At 41.5% G+C, this 23,062-nt stretch overlaps 2 protein-coding genes and 1 long non-coding RNA gene across 7 annotated transcripts in view; 2 read left to right on the top strand and 1 right to left on the bottom strand.

The window, feature by feature from the left end:
- The window catches only part of LOC123499754 (lambda-crystallin-like), a 32,815-nt gene that overhangs the window by 2,870 nt on the left and 6,883 nt on the right, over positions 1-23,062 (top strand). Inside the window, exons 1-7 of one of the 4 annotated variants that reach the window (XM_045248207.1) lie at positions 219-277; positions 504-585; positions 1,548-1,653; positions 2,544-2,626; positions 2,734-2,859; positions 3,134-3,291; positions 3,804-3,946. In XM_045248207.1, coding sequence (XP_045104142.1) covers positions 234-277; positions 504-585; positions 1,548-1,653; positions 2,544-2,626; positions 2,734-2,859; positions 3,134-3,291; positions 3,804-3,946 — 742 coding nt within the window. In that variant the 5' untranslated portion in view covers positions 219-233. Of the gene's footprint in view, positions 1-218; positions 278-503; positions 725-1,547; positions 1,654-2,543; positions 2,627-2,733; positions 2,860-3,133; positions 3,292-3,803; positions 3,947-23,062 lie in introns of those variants that run through there. The other 3 variants (XM_045248208.1, XM_045248209.1, XM_045248206.1) reach the window with 3 other exon arrangements.
- LOC123499756 lies at positions 5,684-22,693 on the bottom strand. 2 transcript variants are annotated; one of them, XM_045248210.1, is made up of 5 exons: positions 22,403-22,693; positions 7,545-7,654; positions 6,656-6,853; positions 6,411-6,560; positions 5,684-6,051 (listed from the first exon to the last, which is right to left on the bottom strand). In XM_045248210.1, exons 2-5 carry the CDS (start codon positions 7,644-7,646, stop codon positions 5,809-5,811), a joined length of 693 nt encoding a protein of 230 aa, XP_045104145.1. In that variant the 5' UTR covers positions 7,647-7,654; positions 22,403-22,693; the 3' UTR covers positions 5,684-5,808. The 2 variants fall into 2 exon arrangements, with proteins under 2 accessions (XP_045104145.1, XP_045104146.1); XM_045248211.1 differs by lacking the exon at positions 6,656-6,853.
- On the top strand, positions 6,454-7,890 carry LOC123499757. The gene is made up of 2 exons (XR_006673093.1): positions 6,454-6,573; positions 7,104-7,890. It is a non-coding gene; the product is annotated as an uncharacterized LOC123499757 (long non-coding RNA).

Below are 23,062 nucleotides of genomic sequence, written 5' to 3'. Positions count from 1 at the left end.
CCCTGAATTTCTTCCATCTAATTATACTTCTCACCTTTGAATTTGTAATTTCTTTCACATATCACATCTTCCAAATGAAATCCCTCAATACATTCAAAAGACTCTCCATTTAGGTCAATTTGTTCTTGCCTATCTTGTTTCTTACTTCTCTTACTTGTTGCACATTTGACATAGTCTAATATTTTACATTGCACTTCTAATTTTACCAACACATATATGCCACATCTTGGGTTATGCCATCATCTCCAATAAAGGATGTTTTTTTTCTGCTGCAAAGGTGAAATAGGAGTGTTGTTCCTCTCCTGTCAGTATACACAGCTTTACATTGTCATACAGAATAGCTTTGTATATACATATAAGTAAATACAGCCTCAATAATTGTATAATGGCAGTCAGGAGGTCTAACTATGATAATAATGGTATACACAATAGTTTTTGGAATGGTCTGTAAGTTTTTCCTTTTTTGTTATGGTATATTTTCAAAGTTTTCTCTGTGTTGACAGTGGTTTTGTGGGGCGCAGCTGGGCAATGCTGTTTGCCAGTGTCGGGTATGAAGTGTCCATGTTTGACCTCAAGCCACAGCAGGTGAGTCATGTGGGTGGGAAGCCATATATTTTCAAAGATTTCTCTCTGTGTTGACAGTGGTTTTGTGGGGCGCAGCTGGGCAATGCTGTTTGCCAGTGTCGGGTATGAAGTGTCCATGTTTGACCTCAAGCCACAGCAGGTGAGTCATGTGGGTGGGAAGCCATACCATGTTATAATCATCTAATTTTATTTATTTTTCGTTATTGTTTATATTTATTCATTTGTAGGCAGTCTGTGTTTTCCATTTCTATTCCATTTACCTATTTACATATGCCCTTTTAATGTTCTTCATTTCTATGTTTATCCTTTGACCTTGACATTCACATGTCCTTGCAAGTAAATGTAAGTGGCTGGAGACCATCACTTGCAAGTGATGAGCTCACATAACTCACTCACCTGTTTACTTTCATCAACACAACTATAGCACCATCAGTGTGTGTGTGTGTGTGTGTTTGTGTGTTTACCTAGTTGTATTTACTTAATTATAGTTTACACTCGTGTGGCCCCGTGTCCGTATCTACACTTATCCAATTTTTCTTTAAAACTATGCACACTCGTTGCTGACACCACTTCTTCACTCAATTTGTTTCAAGTCTCAACACATCTTTGTGGGAAACTATATTTTTTAACATCTCTCAGACATCTTCCTTTCCTCATTTTTTTACTCTGCAATCTTGTGCTTCAAGTGTCATATTCTTCTCTCAGGATCAGTTTCTCATTATCCACTTGATCCATTCCATTGATCAATTATAAACTTGTATCAGATACCCTCTCTCCCTCTCTCTCTCTCTCTCTCTCTCTCTCTCTCTCTCTCTCTCTCTCTCTCTCTCTCTCTCTCTCTCTCTCTCTCTCTCTCTCTCTCTCTCTTTTCTTCTTCTTCTTCTTTATTAGTCTTAAACAAGTCATATGTTGTATTTTGTTTCTCAACTTCACTTTTGACAATGTGTTCTCCCTTGTGACAGGTAACGGCAGCTCTTAGTGACATTGGCGTCCAGTTAAAGAACCTGGAAAAATCTGGACTTCTGCGCGGCAAGCTCAGTCGCAGCGATCAGTTCAAATGCATCAAAGGTCAGTGCATGAGATGTATTTAGTTGTTTACTTATTCATACATTTTTGTTCATATTGGTGTGAGTACAGTTGGCTCCATACTTTGTGAAGCTGCCTTCCTATCCTTATTTTCAACTAAAGCAACATGTCAACTCAAGGGATATTAGTTGGTAAATATTGGCCAGAAATTGTGACAAGTAAATTAAGCCATGTTTTTATTTTTGTAACCCCACTCTATGTTCACCTCCCACCCCTACTCCCTCCTTGTTTCTGCATTTCTTACACACACACACACACACACACACACACACACACACACACACACACACACACACACACACACACACACACACACACACACACACACACACGGCCCGGTAGCTCAGTGGTTAGAGCGCTGGCTTCACAAGCCAGAGGACCGGGGTTCGATTCCCCAGCCGGGTGGAGATATTTGGGTGTGTCTCCTTTCACGTGTAGCCCCTGTTCACCTAGCAGTGAGTAGGTATGGGATGTAAATCGAGGAGTTGTGACCTTGTTGTCCCGGTGTGTGGTGTGTGCCTGGTCTCAGACCTATCCCAAGATCGGAAATAATGAGCTCTGAGCTCCTTCCGTAGGGTAACGTCTGGCTGTCTCGTCAGAGACGGCAGCAGATCAAACAGTGAATTACACACACACACACACACACACACACACACACACACACACACACACACACACACACACACACACACACACACACACACACACACACTCTCTCTCTCTCTCTCTCTCTCTCTCTCTCTCTCTCTCTCTCTCTCTCTCTCTCTCTCTCTCTCTCTCTCTCTCTCTCTCTCTCTCTCTCTCTCTCCATTATTTTTTGATGTAAGGAAATGTTGAGTCATATTGAAATGTACTAAATTTCTTTCCTGTAGGTGCTAGCAGCCTGAAGGAGTGTATCAAGGGAGCCAAACATATACAGGAATGTGTCTTTGAAGATTTGGAACTTAAGAAAAAGGTAATGGATTGATCTGTTATGCTGTCCCTAAATGTCTATATATTTAATTTGGTATTTGTTTTGATTTCACATAGTTGATGAGTTCTAATATTCTTTTTTTGCTGCAGGTCTTCAAGGAAATGGACCAGTTGGTAGAGCCTGAAACTGTGTTGTCTTCCTCCACTTCATGTATTCTTCCTTCCAAGATCTCAGCAGACCTCACCCACAGAACTAACTTTATTGTCTCCCATCCTGTGAGTGCCATCTCTTCTTTAACATCTTTCTTAACTTATTGTTAGGACAGTTTGGCATCCTCTATTTTTTATTGTTCATCTCAATTGCATCTTCAAAATCAAGATATTATTTTTATCACAAAACATTGCAAGTACTACTAGGGGTACAAGTTGCTTTTGAGACTGGCACAACAGTGGACCTTTTTTTTTTTGGACTGTACCGATCTTGCATGATAAGTATAAATGTAAAAAAATCAAAATAATGTGTGTGTGTGTGTGTGTGTGTTTGTTCTAGGTCAATCCTCCATACTATGTACCTGCTGTGGAGTTGGTGCCAGCTCCATGGACCTCCAAAGATGTGATGGCACGCACACAGGCACTCATGGTGGAGATTGGACAATCTCCTGTGGTCTTCACAAGAGAGATCAGTGGCTTTGGGATCAACAGAATACAGTGAGTCAAATTCTATCTTCATATCTTTCCCAAACATTTTCAGAATTAGGTGACATTATAGTTGAAATGTGTACTAAATGCATAATGCTTCAGAAATACTTATCATCATACGCCTCAGTTTTGAAGTTATAGGAATCTCTTCTATTGGGGCATTCACCATGGTCTAGAAAAGCTGCCAGATTCACCAGCTGACTGAAATTTACACACAAAAGGAAGTTAATTGGAAAAGATCTTTGTCTTTTATATATTATCAAACCAACTGATGAATTATTAGGAACTTTTTATCCACCATCATCAAATGAAAAGTAGCAACATTTTATGTCTAAAAATGTCATATCCTGGAGTTGGTTTAGATTGATTTTATGATGATACAGATTGATGATATATATGATAATAAGGATAATGCTGCTGCTGCTGCAGTGCTATAAGTCTATGTGGCTAGGGATCAGAATTGTGTGTGTTAACTATTTCATTACAAGAAGGAACAATTATTCTGATGTTTTACTGGTCAGGTATGCCATTCTGAAAGAGTGTGCTCACCTTGTGAATAGTGGCGTGGTGAGTGCCGAGGGTGTGGATGTGATCATGAAGCATGGGCTGGGCTGCCGCTATGCTTGGATGGGGCCTCTAGAGACAGCACTTCTCAATGCTAATGGTAATGTACAACTCACATTTGGTTTAGTCGGATCTTCCAAAATAATTTTCTTAGTATTTTTTCTTTATTTGAGGAGAGAGAGATATGTATTTGACTGTATTTACAAGTCTGTTTATAGTTAAATTATCAGAGTTCATATTAGTAAATGAGATGAGATACATATTTCTTAATATAGTATATGGAAAATATTTGTGAACTGAAAGTGCTATTATGGTTCTGAATTGTCTGCAGTACTTGTCAGTATTTTGCACCGTCATCGCAAGTCATGAAGTAAATCATAGAGAAAGAAAGGCGATTTTGAATTTCTAGGCTTTACTCATTTATGGTTACATTTCTACACACTTGGGTAACTCATACTTACTTCCACCTTTACCCCGTAGCATCATCATCTTAAAGACCTGTGATGCTTTGGACATTCTGTACTTGAGCCTTGGTCCTGTGTAGATGAAGCCTGCACAAAATACGTACAATCATCCACACAATATGACATTTCAAGTTGCATCATTATTTCTCTTCTGGTTAAGAAAAAATAAGAACATAAAAAATTAAGAAAGTTACAAAAATTCATAAGCCCTACATGTAGCAATTCAGGTATGAAACATACCTACCTATTTCTGTATTTCATTCTCTTCCATAAATTTTTCTAATCTGTTAAAGCTCTATATTTTAGTGAAGTGTGTATAATGGTATTCTTTGGAAAACTCTTGGTTATTGATCTGAGTTTTGGTTTGTAAAGATTTACTTTGATTGGCAAACTTACGGTTACCAAGTAACCTAACAGTAAATGTGTGCCTGAGTACAACATAAATTACCTGGTTCAACAAATCTCTCAGAGTAGTGGTAGAGAGAAGGCTGTGTTGTTATTTGATGTTGTTCTCAAAGTGACATCTAACAATTTCTCCCAATTGACTTAAAAATCTTTGCTTAATTAAATAATGGAACTGAGGTTTTGTTATGCCTGTCTTGACAAGTGCATTTTATGTGATTTGTTAGATATACATATCCATTCTGCAGTTGATAACATCTTTTAGGGCATGTTCACTCATTATGTGGATACACCACCAGTACCATCAGCACATGGCTTGTGTAATTAGCAGATGCCACTGAGAAGACTATAGAGTCTGGGAATCATGACAGTAATTAACACTTGCCAGTGGGACAGGAGAAATATCCAATTCACAGTTCAGACCCAGCTGGTTGGTGTGTATGCTTATCTAAATACATGAGTGGGCAGCATTGCCTACATAGTTACAACATCAAATTTTACCATATGCTGACAGAGTCTCTGTTAGACGTAGTACATAAACAACTCTAGTCACATTTTACTAGGCCAACAGCTTGCCATGCATAATAGAATTTTGATTCTCATTTTATTAGATATTTAGACATTGATAAGATACAATCTGTTTGGACTTTTCTTGAATGGCAGTGAAGCACAGTTATAAGGAACAGCAACAGCATACGTCCTGGAAGACCAGTGGTTACGTTGTCCTTTACACTTAATGTAGCACCGATCATGTGTTTGCATACTTGCTCATGTACACACACACACACACACACACACACACACACACACACACACACACACACACACACACACACACACACACACACACACACACACACACACACACACACACACACACACACACACACACACACACACACACACACACACACACACACACACACACACACTTAGTACTGTACTCGAAAATGCATTCTTTTAGCTCACAGGAAAAGGGAAGGGACAAAGGAGGGACTACTTGAGTATCTCATCCCATGATTGTAGGGCTGAAGCATGTTGCTGGGCATGGGGATGGCAGAGGCCATTTTTTGTTAAGGAAAGTCAGCTGAATGAATCACTCCTTAGAGTGGAGCTGTTTATCCTCTGGCTTGAGCTCATGAACCATCACCTTGGCAGAGGTTGTGCCCAACATCTTATCAACATCAAACACACGTTCCCCAGCAATCTCAAAAGTGGTATAATCCAGAGTATAGAGAGACTCATAACCCAGACGTTGTAAGAGCTTTTGTGAAGGCACTGCTGTGGCCTGGCTTGTAGCTAGCTGACACCCCTGTTGGCAGGCCAGATGTTCACTCTCCTGAAGGAGCAAAGTTGCACCTCTTAGGACCACTACTATTATGAGGGAATAACTGAAATTCAAATACCTTTAGATTAAGAGATAGGAAAGTACTTGTATGGTATTTTTTAGAAGATTATGCAGTATCGCAGGTGCAGAATGGTTAAGGTCAAGACAAAAAAAAAAAAAACTTTATATATACAGCATAGTGCGTTAGTTATCAATGGAGATAAAATCTGACACTTTATGTTGTTATGGACAAAAGATTTTAAAGCAACAAAATAAGAAGTATAGTAGTGATTAATTACCAAATCAGTGTTTAATTATACCTGAATCTGGACAACAGTGTCTTACAATCAGCTTACATTAGTACTCATTACCTGAACCAGGCGTCTGCCTACACCACGACCTGACATCTTCTCAGGCACTGTGATCATGGCGAGCTCTAAAATGCGGTCTACATTTTGATAGCATTTGAAAAAGTCAACAGCAGTTTCCAGCACTGAAAGGACTGTGTGCAAAGTCTTCACCTGAGAAGAAAAGGTATGGATTGGGTTAGTAATTTCTCAGTAATTTGTGTCAAAGAGAAATGTGATGTCAAATATATTTTGATAAGCTTGTATACCTTGGTCTTCGGGCTGTTAAGGGCATGCTGATAGGTTTTGGACTGTTCACGAGTCAGAATGGTGCCTAGTAGAATGCCAGCCATCTTGCCTGTGTCTGGTTCCCTTGCTATCACTGACACTCCACTTTGTGCCCACTCCAATACTGAATTTGGTATCCACTCCCTGTTGTCTTGATAAGTCATATGTAGGCCAGTGCTCTGCAGGCAGAGGCAGTGATAATAATGCAAGCAAGATTCATTAGCATTACTCATGATTTGGTCTCCTATGTGCAAGGGAAGACTTAGTATGTACTGTCATTGAAAGGAAATGTAGTTTGGTATGGTGAGCCTTCTTAAACAAATATGATCCCAAACCTTGAGGGTGCAAAGCTAGAGTTCAAGCTTAAATGATGCATATTCAGGTCCCTTGATTTTTATTACACAACAAGAGGTATCCTTCATCTACCAGGTCAGTCTCCTCCAAGTTGCTGCTACCACACTTCCTCCCAGGTCCACTCCCAGGTTGCTTCTGCCTGTCTCATACAGGAAGCAAATCTCTACAAGCGATGAAGCAGTTTAACAACATGTCGAGTAATACTTCTGCTACCATAAGTAGTGTTCGTTGACTTTTCAAGGCTGTCAACACTCATCACATATGTAGCCCTGTCCTGTCATTAACTCCTCTAACAGTTGATAACTTGTGCTGTTATTCATGGTTTTGTACTATGTACATCACACTCTGACCTCCTAGGTATCCCGCTACCCTCTACCCTCCCAGTGAATAGGATGCAGTGTGTCTGTACCCTTACATAAGATGTGACATGAGGTGAAACCATATGAAAAGAAAACTACAGGTGATACCATTTTCTTTTAGTTGTTTCTCCCCAAAGGGAGAGAAAAAAATGCTTACCAGAGGTTCCCTTGGGTAGAAATGTTGTGCCAGGAAGTCCACCACTTCCTGTGATTCTTCTTTCTTCAGGATGGAGTACTTCAGGGCATCTGAGTCCACCATATTGTATTCTGGAGAGAGAAATAGAGAATTATGGAGAGCAGTAAGGTTTATGCAGGATGTATATGTGAAGTATTTGTCTGGTTAGGGAGAGATGAGGGTAGTGTGTAAAGGAGATAATGAAGGCACCATAATAATATATGATTTATCTTTTTAGTGAAGTGGAAAAATTATGTAAAGATTGCATTGTAATGATATTTTATCTCACAGCATTGTATTTGCTGAAGCAAATAAATGATTGAATTAATCAATATCATAGAAGATACAATCCTCACTAGTTAAGAATGAGAATAGGAGGACAACTGGCTGCCATTTAGAACTTTTTGTTGACAAAATTGATAAAATTGTGATAAAGATGATTAAGATTTATTTATGGAGTACTTTATACTGCATGTAATTTCTTTATGAAGTACTTTATGCTGCACATTTATCAAGCCACCATTTCAGTGTCATCATTCTCTATTAATTTTGGTCTTGATTATTACTATTTTATATGTTACATTATTTGTGGAGTCCGCTTGGTGTACGTCTAGTGGGCAAAGGTTGCAGGGAAGGTCCTTGGTGCCTGGCTCCGAGTATTGGATTTTCCTATATTAGCATTGTCAGTAAATGAGAGAGAGAGAGAGAGAGAGAGAGAGAGAGAGAGAGAGAGAGAGAGAATCAGCCAGCCAGCCTGCCTTTGTCTCTAAAGTTAAGCTCATTTATAAGGCAAAGAGGAAGGGATCTGATTCCTCCACTCCCTGCAGACCTCCCTCTGTTCTGCTTTACCCTCCTCACCACACACACACACACACACACACACACACACACACACACACACACACACACACACACACACACACACACACACACACACACACACACACACACACACACACACACACACACACACACACACACGGCCCGGTAGCTCAGTGGTTAGAGCGCTGGCTTCACAAGCCAGATGACCGGGGTTCGATTCCCCGGCCAGGTGGAGATATTTGGGTGTGTCCTTTCACGTGTAGCCCCTGTTCACCTAGCAGTGAGTAGGTACGGGATGTAAATCGAGGAGTTGTGACCTTGTTGTCCCGGTGTGTGGTGTGTGCCTGGTCTCAGACCTATCCCAAGATCGGAAATAATGAGCTCTGAGCTCGTTCCGTAGGGTCAGAGACTGCAGCAGATCAAACAGTGAATTACACACACACACACACACACACGCACGCACGCACGCACGCACGCACGCACACTTCCCCCAACTTCTTTAGATTTTTTTGCCCTAACTTCCTCCCTCTAACCGGCCTTGACCATCCTCTTAGCCTTAGTTCCTCTTCATCACTCCTCTCCTTCACTCATGCAGGGCGGTGATTAACGGCTCCCAAATACCAAAATCTTGCGGTTTCCCTTATCTTCCTCTGCCTTAATAAATCAACTATTGGCGCATCCTTCAGAAACCTCAGTAACCTCCCAGTTATAAGCGTAGTGGAAAACGTAGGACCAATGTCACAGGAAGGTTATTAATTATTCACTGCAACATGTAAGAACTCTAAACAATATTGTGTAAAGTTCGATACAACCACCTGCGGGAAAGAAACGAGAGGCTTAAAGAATGTATTTCCGAGTTTCTAGCCAGTACAGTGTGAAGATGGGACTCGAGAATGAATAGAAGTGTCTCGTGGGGATGTGGGGCGGTGGGGAGGCTCGTGGTTTATGGTTAAATAGAAGTGTGTCATGGGGATGTGGGGAGGCTCGTGGTTTATGGTTAAATAGGAGTGTCTCGTGGGGATGTGGGGCGGTGGGGAGGCTCGTGGTTTATGGTTAAATAGAAGTGTCTCATGGGGCGGTGGGGAGGCTCGTGGTTTATGGTTAAATAGGAGTGTCTCGTGGGGATGTGGGGCGGTGGGGAGGCTCGTGGTTTATGGTTGAATTCTCTGCCTGTTTCATTCAAGAGGGAGGTTTTAAGACATTTATCTATGTCCTTTGGCTAATTCTTTCGGCTCTATAAGGAGACTGGCGACTGAGTGGGCCTTTTTTCTTCATATTTTTATTGTCCTTGGCCAGTCCTCCCCTCTTACATAAAAAAAAAGAAATATATATATATATATATATATATATATATATATATATATATATATATATATATATATATATATATATATATATATATGTTTCGTGAAATGTGGGGCGGTGGTGATCAGCGTGATTTATGGTTAAATGAAAGTCTCGTGGGGATGTGGGGCGGTGGCGCGCATAATTTATGGTTTAGAAAAGACGTGACGAGTTGTAGCAGTGAAAGGGGCCAATGGGAGCTTCAGCCAAGAGCAGCGATGAAGTGGAGTCAGTGTGAGTAGGAAACGTACGTATTCAGAAACGTTTTGCACTCACCATGACTGTTTTCAAAGGTTGCCAAGGATGATTCCCCTGTCTTATAATGTAAAAATCTTGTTAATTTGTTACTAGAACCACAAGAAAATTCTGGAAAAACTCGTATAATTTCAACTTAAGCCTTTGAATGTATAGTGGTAGTCTTCGTCGTCTGTGCCGCATCGAATGTTTCAAAATGATATTATGTTCGGCTTTATTTTATTTTTCCAGATTTTTCGTTATTTTATTTATTTATTTGATTACATTTTACCTTCTTATATCATAGCTTTATCTAGTTCTGCATCCTATCTTTTGTCTTTTATCTTCCTATCTTATCCCTGTGTCAAATTGTACGTCTGTCTTGCCTTCTTTTAACTATCCATCTCATTCTGCCGTCTATGTAGTTCAATAGCTGCCCTACTACTTTATTTATTTTTTCTACCTTCTTATCTCGTCAATCCATTTAGTCATGTAACCATCCCGGCTTTACCTTTCCATCTCGCATGTCGATCCATTTCTATGTCTGCCCTGCCTTCCATCATTTTCGTATTTTAGGATGTCAGTCTGCTACTCTGACGATTCCTTTGTTATTGCCTCTTCGTTGTTTGCCATCTTCTGTCTTGATGCACTTTTTTTTTTCGCCACTGATTTTTGTTTTGTTTCATTCCCCCCATTCCTTGATGATCATTCCCCAACTTCCCATTCTTCCTCCGGGCAGTGAAGTTTTCCATCTGGGCTCCTGTAAGACTCGAGGCTCTCCATATCGACACACACACACACACACACACACACACACACACACACACACACACACACACACACACACACACACACACACACACGCAATCGTTGAAGTGACGATTTCCTTATTTTAAGCAGCGGTGTCCTCTCAGTGGTGGTGGCGCATTATAAACACCGTCCTCCTGAGACCACTGAGGATCGCATTTCAAATTCCCATTAAGTCCTTTAGAAAGGCCTTATGAAAAATATGATAAGATTTGTGTGTGTGTGTGTGTGTGTGTGTGTGTGTGTGTGTGTGTGTGTGTGTGTGTGTGTCTGTGTGTGTGTGTGTGTGTGTATGTGATTGAAACGACGTTGCTAGGCGACGAGCAGCAGCGGCAGATGGCAGGCAGCAGCAGCAGCAGCAGTGGTAGGGTCGGGATGGTTGACCGCAGTCCGAAGGGTGGAAGGAAGGGAAGGAGAGGAGGAGGAAGGGAGGGATGGCGTCTTCAATAGCAGCAATTCCTGGGCTTGTGGAGAAAAGACGCGTCAATTTCCAGTAATCACCATTCCTGCCGGATAGTTGGGAGGCCCCGCGCGCCGTGGCACCTCGACGCCTCGGGAATGCCAGCCAAATCAACTCCGTAATGGTTTTGTGTTAGGATGCCGCGCCCACCCGAGCACAAGGAGGTGTAGTGTGAAGGTGTGGGTCTGTAGGCTCTTGATATTCTGGCTCGTAATTAGTGACTGCTCTCCTTGTAATGTGCGTGGTGGTGCGGTGGTGGGAAATGTAGTGAATGAGAGGAGAAACACGTGAAAGGATGGTACGAGTGCTATGGTACGGAGAGAGAGAGAGAAAAAGAGAGAGAGAGAGAGAGAGAGAGAGAGAGAGAGAGAGAGAGTAAAAAGGAATAACAAAAGGAAGAAAATGAAAAGAGAAAATCAGATTTGAGTAATGAGAACCTGGTGAAAAAAAGGAGAGAGAGAGAGAGAGAGAGAGAGAGAGAGAGAGAGAGAGAGAGAGAGAGATCTCGGAGTGTGTGAAGAGTTGGAAGTGAAGGGAGGAGAGACTGACAGGAGAATCACCCAACATTCCTGAGACATTCTGCTGTTTTAATCTTCCTCCTATGAGGGTGAGAGTATCGTTGACTTGCTGATTTGTTTGTTCTTAGGAGACTCTTTGCTTCCACTTAGTACATCCACTTTCTCCATCTTTCCCTAATTTGTCTACGTGTATTTACTATTACATATCCACTGATTTCTCTCTCTCTCTCTCTCTCTCTCTCTCTCTCTCTCTCTCTCTCTCTCTCTCTCTCTCTCTCTCTCTCTCTCTCTCTCTCTCTCTCTCTCTCTCTCTCTCTCTCTCTCTCTCTCTCTCTCTCTCTCTCTCTCCTCAACACACACACACACACACACACACACACACACACACACACACACACACACACACACACACACACACACACACACGGTAACTTTTGTTTTGCGTGGAAAGTACGATTTAGTCACGATGTAACTCTCTCTCTCTCTCTCTCTCTCTCTCTCTCTCTCTCTCTCTCTCTCTCTCTCTCTCTCTCTCTCTCTCTCTCTCTCTCTCTCTCTCTCTCTCTCTCTCTCTCTCTCTCTCTCTCTCTCTCTCTCTCTCTCTCTCTCTCTCTCTCTCTATTGGATTTATTTAGACCAGAGACGAGGGTAGTCGAGGAAACTCTCTCTCTCTCTCTCTCTCTCTCTCTCTCTCTCTCTCTCTCTCTCTCTCTCTCTCTCTCTCTCTCTCTCTCTCTCTCTGGGATTATTGGTCTCGTTTCGTTGTTTCTATTCTTTCTTGTTTTATATATATATATATATATATATATATATATATATATATATATATATATATATATATATATATATATATATATATATATATATATATATATATATATATATATATATATATATATATATATATATATATATATATATATATATATATATATATATATGAAATTTATTTTACGGATGGTCATGTCATGCTTTTTAACAATTACACATCTTTTTATAATTATTTTTATTATTCATTTATTTGTTTATGTTCTACTGCTATTCGGTCCATTTTAAATCGTCTAGTTCTCCTTTCTTCCAAATTCCAAGCTCTTTCCTTCCTAACTTTATGCCAAGCTGTTTTCCCGCCTAACTTCACGCCGCCACCTTAATTTCAAGTTCCTTCCTAACCCCCCAAAGCTCCTTCCTTAATTCCAATCTCCTTTTACAACTTCAACTCTCTGTACTAGAATTCGTATAATTTTTCTTCTTAATTCTAAGGTCATTATCTCCTTTCGTAACTACAAGCCTTTCTCCTTTCTAACCCCAAGCTCCTTCCTTTTCCGTAAGATGATAGTTTGTATTCGTGGTAATGATGGGGAAGGATGAGGGAAAGGGGTGGGGTTTAACAGTATAGACGCAGTGTAGAGTGTATAAAGAAACTTGCATGTTGGTTCTATAGTGAATCTCAACTTATTGACCTTTAACCGAGCTCGTGGTGTTGTGACGTAAAGGAACTGCATACCTGAATGTCTGGTCAACACTCAATGTTATGCCGACATTATGTTGCACCCAAATATTCTGCGTTTTGGCGTGTGCATCGACTTGTCTTGGCTGCCATGCCCGGTTATGTAAGCTCACCCTTACTACATTACACCTCTTTGCACACTGATGGAAGTAAAAATAAACCTTACAGTGTCTTGAAGGAATTTCTTTCCTAATCACAAATCGTTTTTTTAACCACCAGTAGAGGAACCCATTTTTACCATGAATTTTGTATATGATTAAACGATTTTATTTTTATTAGAAACGGTCAATGGAGATCAAAAGAATAATGGCCAGAGTCTTCACTATTTTAATCCCCACATAAGTTTCTGAAGCTGTATAAAAACGCCAAAAATAGTAGCCAGAATAAATATAAAAAGATGTCGTGGTACTGAAGGGGTTATGCCTACGCTCATTTTTTTCGCATCTCAAAGCTCATTTTTTTTTACCTCAAGCTTGTTCTTTTCCAAATTTGAAGTCCTTTCTTTCCTTACCACAATCTTTTCTTTCCACGTCCTTACTCCATTTCCATAAGTTTTTTTTTTTTTTCCCCTAACTCTAAGCTCCTTTTTCCTCTAACTCATAGGACATTGACTCCTTACTTCTTCACCCCCCCCAAAAAAAAAAAAAAAGAAAATAAAAATAAAATAAAATGAATAATAGATAAATAAAATAAATTTATAAATAAATAAATGAATAGAAAAAAAGTCATCACGGAAAAAACAACATTTGTATATGATTGTAAGAAATAATCAATCATTACGTAAAAAATCCAGGTATAAACGGAGGGAAAAAGAAACATGTCAAGCATCCCCCGGTAACTCTCCACACCACTCCACTCACTGTAGTAAGGGAGGCCACGTAACAGCCCCTCACTTAGGCCACGTAACAGCCCCTCACTTATCGTTGTAGCAAAGTGATATTGTGTTAAGGTCTCACAGATTAAGACGTCACTATGACAAGGTCGTTTTCTCCTCTCCTCTTCTCTCCTTTCTCCTTTCTCCTTTCTCCTTTCTCCTTTCTCTCCTCTCATCTCATCTCATCTCATCTCATCTCATCTCATCTCATCTCATCTCATCTCATCTCATCTCATCTCATCTCATCTCATCTCTCTCTCCTCCTCCTCTCCTCTCCTCTCCTCTCCTCTCCTCTCTCTCTCTCCTCTCCTCTCCTCTCCTCTCTCTCCTCTCCTCTCTCTCCTCTCCTCTCCTCTCCTCTCCTCTCCTCTCCTCTCCTCTTCCTTCTTCTCTTCTCTTCTCTTGTCTTGTCTTGTCTTGTCTTGTCTTGTCTTGTCTTGTCTTGTCTTGTCTTGTCTCCTCTCCTCTCCTCCTCTCCTCTCCTCTCTCCATTCATCCATCTCTTTCTGTCTTCTCTTCTCTTCCTTCTTCTCTCTTCTCTTCTCTTTGTCTTGTCTTCCTCTTCCTTGTCTCTTGTCTCTCTCTCTCTCTCTCTCTCTCTCTCTCTCTCTCTCTCTCTCTCTCTCTCTCTCTCTCTCTCTCTCTCTCTCTCTCTCTCTCTCTCTCTCTCTCTCTCTCTCTCTCTCTCTCTCTCTCTCTCTCTCTCTCTCTCTCTCTCTCTCTCTCTCTCTCTCTCTCTCTCTCTCTGAAGATATAGCCTGAATACTATTTTTTTTTATAAATCCTCAAGACCTCTGATAAAGAGAGAGAGAGAGAGAGAGAGAGAGAGAGAGAGAGAGAGAGAGAGAGAGATCAATACGTATCCTCAGCCTCAAACAGGTGTCCAAACAGACTGGATGGGAACTTTTATGGCGGGAGGTGGCGGCGGAGGAAGGGAGGAAGGAGGGAAGGAAGGAAGGGGTTAGCATTCAGTAGAGGAGTCTGGTGGGGGGGATGGAGTTAAAACCACAGGCACAAGGGGGACAGGTTGGAGAGGAGAGGAGTTGGGAAGTGTCAAAAAAGGAGTTAAGAGAAGATGGAATGGCGATTAGTGTAGGAAGGGACTAGTGGGAGGAGTGGAGTGGAATTAATTATAAGGGAGTGTAGTTAGATAAGGTTTTAGAGGGAGTTGTAATAGAAGGACTTGTACAGGGAAGGGTTGAAGAGGAGAGGAGAGGAGAGAGATGAGTGGAGAGGAGTCAAGTACAAGTTAGAGAGGAAATTAATTGGAAAGTTTTCGGGGGGATTTAAAAAGAGAGACGAGGAGATGGATTCCACAAATACAGGGAAAAAAATTGGAGAGGAGATCAGGCAGGAAAGATGAAAATAGAAAGAAAATGAGATAGAAAAAGATAAGGAAGATTGGAAAAGGAAACAGAAGCTTCGAAGAGGCAGATTAACAATAGTACAGAGAAGAAAAAAGGAGGAGAGGAATTAGAAAGTTGAAAAAAAAATGGAAATGGATTGTAAATGTGAATAGGCAAGAAAGGCGAAGAGAAGAGGTAGATGGCAAGCTGGCAGTGTGGAGAGGGTAGATGCCGTAACAGAGGGTGACATGGAGGAAGGTAAGCTAGTGGATAGACAGTATAGGTAGCAAAGTCTAGGTAGAGAGCTTTCCACTTAAGATCATGAGGGAGGGACGTGTCAAGAATCTTATAGTGTGGAAAATGTCTTTTTAACTAAACTCACAGAATTTTTTTTTTTCTATGAGACAGGACCGCTCTCTCAAATGTTTCCGTGTCTTAAATGGAATACCTTGAGAATCGTTCATCCATTTTTTCACTTTACCTAGTTTCGTACCTTTCCCTTGTTCGCAAACCTCTACCCTTTCAGTTGTAAGAGTTCTCAAGAGTGTTTTCGATATTCTAGTGATAGTTTATCAGGATTTATGCTTAACCAGTTAGAAAAATATATCCAAGAAGATCCAGCTAATCTCTATGGGCTTACTGATAAGAAAAAAAAGAAAAAAACCTAGTCGAGATAAGAAGCTTTTGAGAGCACTGTCCATTGAAACACGGCCCATCTGATCTGAGAGGGAGTATTGCAGTCTTAGCAAAGAGATGTGGAATATTGCAGGGAGCAGAAAGGGCGGTGGGGCGTCAGGTGTGAGATTGGAGAGGCTTTGGGGTTGAAAGACGAGGTGCAAGTGATGATTGGGAGCAATGGTAGGCGGGAAAGATTTAAGGAACAGAAAGGACACGATACAGGTAGGAGGAAGAGGAGCGGGGAGGAGGGGACTGAGTAATGATTGAAAAGATGGGCGTGGTAAGGAGGAAGGAAAAGGTGAAGGTTATTTTCCGGTGGTCATGGAGGGAGAGGAGGCAGAGGGAGGGGAGAGCATGGGGGCTTAGTAAAGAGCTCCTTGGGATAGAGGGATTGGGACTGGCTAAGGAAGGAAAGGTGTTCAGGGAAGGGATTGGGACGCACCTTAGGAAAAATAAGGGTCAGGAAGAAAAATCACACCTGGTAGGGGAAAAATAGTTAAGGGACGGTGAAGGTGAAGAGAAAGATTTTACTTAATTATTTTTTTCATTTACATAGAAGAATAGTGTCACTTTTATTTTGCTCATTTAAAGGCGTTACATGTCCTCTCCATCCCGCGAAGAACCACTTTTTGTTTTCTTCTCTTTTTCCTCATTAAAACTGACATTCCTGAACAAAGTCTGTCGTCTGCCATTTGTACGAGTATGATATCTTTATAGTATATCTGCCTTTCCTGCTGTCGTATAAAGTCAATACGTTTTAGTCGTTTCTTTTTAAATGCTGATATTTAGCAGCTATATTACACAGTGTAACACGAGTCTGCGGATTGCTACAAGTAAAAATACTGGTTAATCAAAGTCGAAAATGTTCTATGGATATACAGCATATATTTCTAGGCATTGTTTAGCCTTGGTATGGAATATAAGTATGACGTGGCGAGATACAATGGCTTGACTCCACTTGCACTGAGCGGGTCGACTGGGAATGCCTAATGAGACTCGTGGGTGATGAGAGAGTGGTGGGCAGAAAACTACCTTGCCGCTCATCCTCATTATGGCATCGCAGTGGTGACAGGTGGCAGGTGCTTTAATTGCCTCCTGAACACACCTGCCACCACCACCTCACCAACTGTACTGCGCATCATTATATATTCTAAGTAATTCAAATGTATGTCAGTAAATTAATTAATATAAGGAACGTGTGAATCTTTCTGTTTTGTTTCTTTTTGTTAATATTTTGTTTCATATTAGGATTGTCAGCTTTAACTTTTCATAATAGTAGATTTTTTTTTTCTTTTGTGGGGAAGGGAGGGGAAAGTCAATCTCTCTCTCTCTCTCTCTCTCTCTCTCTCTCTCTCTCTCTCTCTCTCTCTCTCTCTCTCTCTCTCTCTCTCTCTCTCTCTCTCTCTCTCTCTCTCTCTCTCTCTCTCTCTCTCTCTCTCTCTCTCTCAGTAGATCCATTTATTCATTCTTTATTATTTGTTGTATTTTTTTTTTTTTTTTTTTTTTAGTTTTATTGATTTGATATTTGTCTTACTGATTGATTTCCTCTTTTTTTTCTATTACTTTTATTTTCTTATTTAGTGCAACAAATCCGTTTCTTTATTACGGATTTCTGTTATTTGGCGAAAGGCCCGGAGCAAGACACACACACACACACACACACACACACACACACACACACACACACACACACACACACACACACACACACACACACACACACACACACACGGAACCATTTTGGAGGTTTCCTGTTGAGTAATTAGATGAAAGCCTCCGTACCCATCCCTCCCCCTTTCCACTCTTCTTCCCCGTTCCTCCTTCCCTTCTTCCCTCCCTCGCTTCCCTCTTGCGCCTTCCCCCTTTCCCCACCTTCGAACTTACCCCCTTCTTTCTTTCCACATTCTCCTTCCCCCTCCCCCTTCTTTCCTCTTTCCTTTCCTTTCTTTATCCCTCTCCGCTTCTTTCCCCTTCCCCTCTTTTCTCTTTCCCCTTTTCCCTTCCCCTTCTTTTCCTTCCCCCTTCCCTTATTTTCCCCTTTTCTTCTCCCCTTGTTGAATGAGGCTAAGTTTGCGTGCGTTCTCTGGGTTAATGAGGTGGAGGGAACTGAAGAGAGGTGGATGGGATGTAGCATAGGAGGGGTCAAGGAATTATCATCATTATTTCTCTTAGGCAAGCTGCGTTCACTCGAGCTGGGCGGAAGGAAAAGTGTGTGGAACAAGTTTTAAGTGTGTGAAGTTGTTGTTTGTTTGTTGTTTTTTCTTATTTAAGATTGTTTTTTGTTCATAGTCTTTGTTTATTACTGCTACTGCTGCTACTACTGCTACTACTACTACTACTACTACTACTACTACTACTACTACTACTACTACTACTACTACTACTACTACTACTACTACTACTACTACTACTACTACTACTACTACTTTCTTTTGTTTTCTTCGTGTATTTACGCTTGATAGTTTTAAGGCTATTGTTTATTAATTTTGTGTTGTTAAATTTTTTTATTCTCTCTCTCTCTCTCTCTCTCTCTCTCTCTCTCTCTCTCTCTCTCTCTCTCTCTCTCTCTCTCTCTCTCTCTCTCTCTCTCTCTCTCTCTCTCTCTCTCTCTCTCAATCCTCTTCATATCCTCCCTCTCTGCTCTCCCTCCTTCAACACACTTTCCTTGTGATCTTACGCTGCTTCCTTTGGCCCGCTCTTCTTTCCTAGCCTCTCTCTCCTTCCCTTGTGATATCCTGCAGTCTATATCCTTCCTTCCTTCCTTCCTTCCTTCCTTCCTTCCTTCCTTCCTTCCTTCCTGTTTTATCATTCCTTGCTTCCTGTTTTTTTATTTCTTGCTTCCTCCTATTTCTTCCTGTTTTTCCTCTCTTCCTTCCTTTTTTTCCTTCTTTATTTGCTTCCTTCATGTTTTTTCCCTTCCTTTCTTCTTTCCTTCCTCATATCTTTCTTCATCTTTCCTCCTTCCTGTGTCATGAGTTTCCGCCTTTATACGATTTCTTTCCCTTGATATAAACCTTTTGCTTTTATTTATATTTATTATTTTTTGTGTTTCTCCTTTTGTGTAATTAGTGAGAATCTTGACCTTTCTTTTCTTTTTCTTTTTTCTGTGTTCTTCTTCTTCTTCCTCCTTCTCTTTGTCTTCGTCTTTGTCGTTTTTGTTCTGTTTGTCCTTTTTTTTTATTTTAATCTCCTGCTCCTCCTCCTCCTCTTGGTCCTCCTCCTCCTCTTGGTCCTCCTCCTCCTCCTCCTCCTCCTCCTCCTCCTCCTCCTCCTCCTCCTCCTCCTCCTCCTCCTCCTCCTCCTCCTCCTCTTCTTTCCGCCATTCTTCTCCACCTTTATTCCTCATGATAACTTCTCGCACCAGACGAGACGACCGCCATCAATCTCTCTCTCTCTCTCTCTCTCTCTCTCTCTCTCTCTCTCTCTCTCTCTCTCTCTCTCTCTCTCTCTCTCTCTCTCTCTCTCTCTCTCTCTCTCTCTCTCTCTCTCTATATGAGATTTTGAGTGAATTAATATTTGAATGCCGTCTGCACTGTTGACACACACACACACACACACACACACACACACACACACACACACACACACACACACACACACACACACACACACACACACACACACACACACACACACACACACACACACACACACACACAGAGAAAGAAAGAAAGAGAGAGAGAGAGAGAGAGAGAGAGAGAGAGAGAGAGAGAGAGAGAGAGAGAGAGAGGAAGGGGGAGGGAGAGGAAGAGGAAAATCAATACATATCCCCACTTACAAACAGGCAACCAAACACAGGGAAAAGGTAGGTTTGTGGCAGGCATAGCGCCTGGCGGCGACGCAGCAGGGGAGGTTAGGACAGGTGAGGCAGGCAGCAAGGTGAGGAGGGTGCCGGAGTGGGGATGAGGAAAGTGATGTGGCTTCATTTACACGTCACGATTTCTGGCCAATGATATTTTACCTACTAAGATTCCTAATTCAGCGAGAGAGAGAGAGAGAGAGAGAGAGAGAGAGAGAGAGAGAGAGAGAGAGAGAGAGAGAGAGAGAGAGAGAGAGAGAAAGGAAGCTGCGCCATCCTTTAATCTCTTTTTCCGCCTTTTTTCGCAATTGATGCTCCCGCCTGTCTGCCTCACTCACCCTGCCTCCCCCTGCACGAGTCGTCATCTCACCTTCTTACCACGTCCCCTACCATCCACCCCTTTCTCTCTCTCTCTCTCTCTCTCTCTCTCTCTCTCTCTCTCTCTCTCTCTCTCTCTCTCTCTCTCTCTCTCTCTCCTGTTGAACTAGCTCTTGAATAATAGCGAAAAAGAAACTATATTAACCCCGAATGACTTTATCTAAATTTGTTGGCAAAGTGAGAAGTTGTCACGTAAACTCCGCTATATGTCATGCAAGCCCTCACTGAAGTATTATGTGAAGTGATTTATTTTTCTTTTCTTAATTAATATCTTGAGGTGAATATACCGGCATGCTGATATTTTCCTATTGTAGCGAAACCCTCACGCCTTCATACTATGTGTCACGAAGATGCATGTCAGTTTGTTCATCCAAGAGATTATTATTATTATTATTATTATTATTATTATTATTATTATTATTATTATTATTATTATTATTATTATTATTATTATCGTTAAAGGTACAAATATCAGGACGAAAGTTTCCTATTGACATATTAGTCTACAATGTGACGATCGTGTGCATTGTGTGTATGTACGGTGAAGTTTAAACATTAGATTGCCATGAAATAATAGACAGTTTAAACTCACACGATGTGAATTATAACGCGCTCGTATATATGTGTGTGTGTGTGTGTGTGTGTGTGTGTGTGTGTGTGTGTGTGTGTGTGTGTGTGTGTGAGAGAGAGAGAGAGAGAGAGAGAGAGAGAGAGAGAGAGAGAGAGAGAGAGAGAGAGAGAGAGAGAGAGAGAGAGAGAGACTTGTTGCTTCGATTGCTTCTGCACGTGAAGGTATAGGAAGGGAGTGAAGAAGCTGAGGAGATGAGAACTTCAGAAACCTTATGTGGCCGGAAGGTCTGGAAGAATTGAGGGGAGTGACGAAAGAAAGAATGGGAAGGGCAGAGAGAGAGAGAGAGAGAGAGAGAGAGAGAGAGAGAGAGAGAGAGAGAGAGAGGTCAGATAGTCCGTTTTTATCCTTTCCGTATGTCTGTGCCTGCCGGACACGCCAACTTATCGCACGAGGCGAAGGGGTTTTAGAGCTGTGGGGTTGTGGAGATGAGCGGTTGGTGTTGGGGGATTGGACGTGAGATTGAGCTGCTCTACTGGAGGAGGAGGAAGATACGAGACAGTGCTGCGATTCAGAAATGCTCTGTCCTCTCACCTCGGCTGTTTTCAAAGGCCACAGAAATGATTAGCCGGTTTCCCATGAATGTTAGTAAAGTAAAAACTTCTTTCATCTGTCACTAGAACCGTAAAAACCGTAAAAAGACCCTTGTAGCTTGGACAAGACCCTTTTGAACATAATAAAGGTGTGGGGCAAAATTATTAGAAATAGATAGATAAATAGATAGATAGATAGAGAGAGAGAGAGAGAGAGAGAGAGAGAGAGAGAGAGAGAGAGAGAGAGAGAGAGAGAGAGAGAGAGAGAGAATGTGTCTTCTTTAACTAAGTCAATATTCTGTTGCTAATTGGATGGGTCTCATTTTTTATCGTTGTGTCTCTGGGCGCGAAGGAAAAGAATCACTTTTGGCTCGTGACTTGCGTAATGCACACCGCGCTGCCGTGAAAGGAAATGGTTTGTCCTAAGCCTGGGTTCGATCAACATGTGAAGTGATTTAGACCTAATGAACTAGTTGATTAGCTTAACTAGAACGTGTAAAGGAATCTAGGAAGGAAATGAGAGAGAGAGAGAGAGAGAGAGAGAGAGAGAGAGAGAGAGAGAGAGAGAGAGTTGTAATTCAAAGTATATTCGTGTTATGTCACAAAGACCAAGGAGTGAATGATGCGCAAATGAATTACATCACAACTTACTTCATCCATATATTATTTTGAGCTGACAAGAATGACAAACATACGAGTAATTAGACAGCATCCTTCAACTTCCTATTGAGATCGTGTGTTCGCTCCATGGAAATGACTTGATTAACCTCCTGGTGAATCTCATCATACACTCATCAGCATGCGAACATCACCAGAATTCATGTTCATTGGATAAATAAAAAGTAAGATAAATAAAAACAGACTTTCCATGCACTTCAGCATATGGAGTTGTGTATGCAAGGCTCGGCTTACCTGATTTTACCTCTGACGTGTGCTTCTCTCGGGCCAGCAGCTGGTAGCTCTTATAGGAAACCCAGTCCAGGTGAGGCGCGGTAATAAAGTTTACCTGAGGGCTCTGTAATGCTTCGGTAAACAAGTTAGGTGAGATGGAGGCGAGATTGGGTCAAGAGTGTGTGTGAGGATGGAAGGCAGAGGGAGTGAAGCGCGATGAGAGTGACTAGCTGTAGTAATAATCCGTGTGTGAGTTAGTGAGTGAGTGAGTGAGGTGGCTGGGGAGAGCGATGAGGAGGGCCTGTCACCAGGTCGAAGAGAAGAACCCGACTGGAGCTCCAGAGCCTGGTCTGCCAGGCAATATTCTCTCTCTCTCTCTCTCTCTCTCTCTCTCTCTCTCTCTCTCTCTCTCTCTCTCTCTCTCTCTCTCTCTCTCTCTCTCTCTCTCTCTCTCTCTCTCTCTCTCTCTCTCTCTCTCTCTCTCTTAATGAGAACCTCGTAATATTTTTCGTCGTGCTGAAAGCAAAACTTCTGGTTTTCATTCTCTCTCTCTCTCTCTCTCTCTCTCTCTCTCTCTCTCTCTCTCTCTCTCTCTCTCTCTCTCTCTCTCTCTCTCTCTCTCTCTCTCTCTCTCTCTCTCTCTCTCTCTCTCTCTCTCTGAGAACCTCGTTATTTTTCGTC

The sequence above is a fragment of the Portunus trituberculatus genome, chromosome 50, assembly GCF_017591435.1.
Source record: "Portunus trituberculatus isolate SZX2019 chromosome 50, ASM1759143v1, whole genome shotgun sequence".
NCBI lineage: Eukaryota > Metazoa > Arthropoda > Malacostraca > Decapoda > Portunidae > Portunus > Portunus trituberculatus.
The sequence above is the reverse complement of the archived record's forward strand: the minus strand, read 5'-3'. Positions and strand labels throughout refer to the sequence as shown.

Excerpts from the sequence above, each read along its gene's own strand:
- LOC123499756 (XM_045248210.1), bottom strand. The coding sequence starts at position 7,646 with ATGGTGGACTCAGATGCCCTGAAGTACTCCATCCTGAAGAAAGAAGAA. Across the intron at positions 6,854-7,544 it reads TCTACCCAAGGGAACCTCTG|AGCACTGGCCTACATATGAC; the intron begins GTAAGCATTTTT and ends CTCTGCCTGCAG. Across the intron at positions 6,561-6,655 it reads TTAACAGCCCGAAGACCAAG|GTGAAGACTTTGCACACAGT; the intron begins GTATACAAGCTT and ends TTTTCTTCTCAG.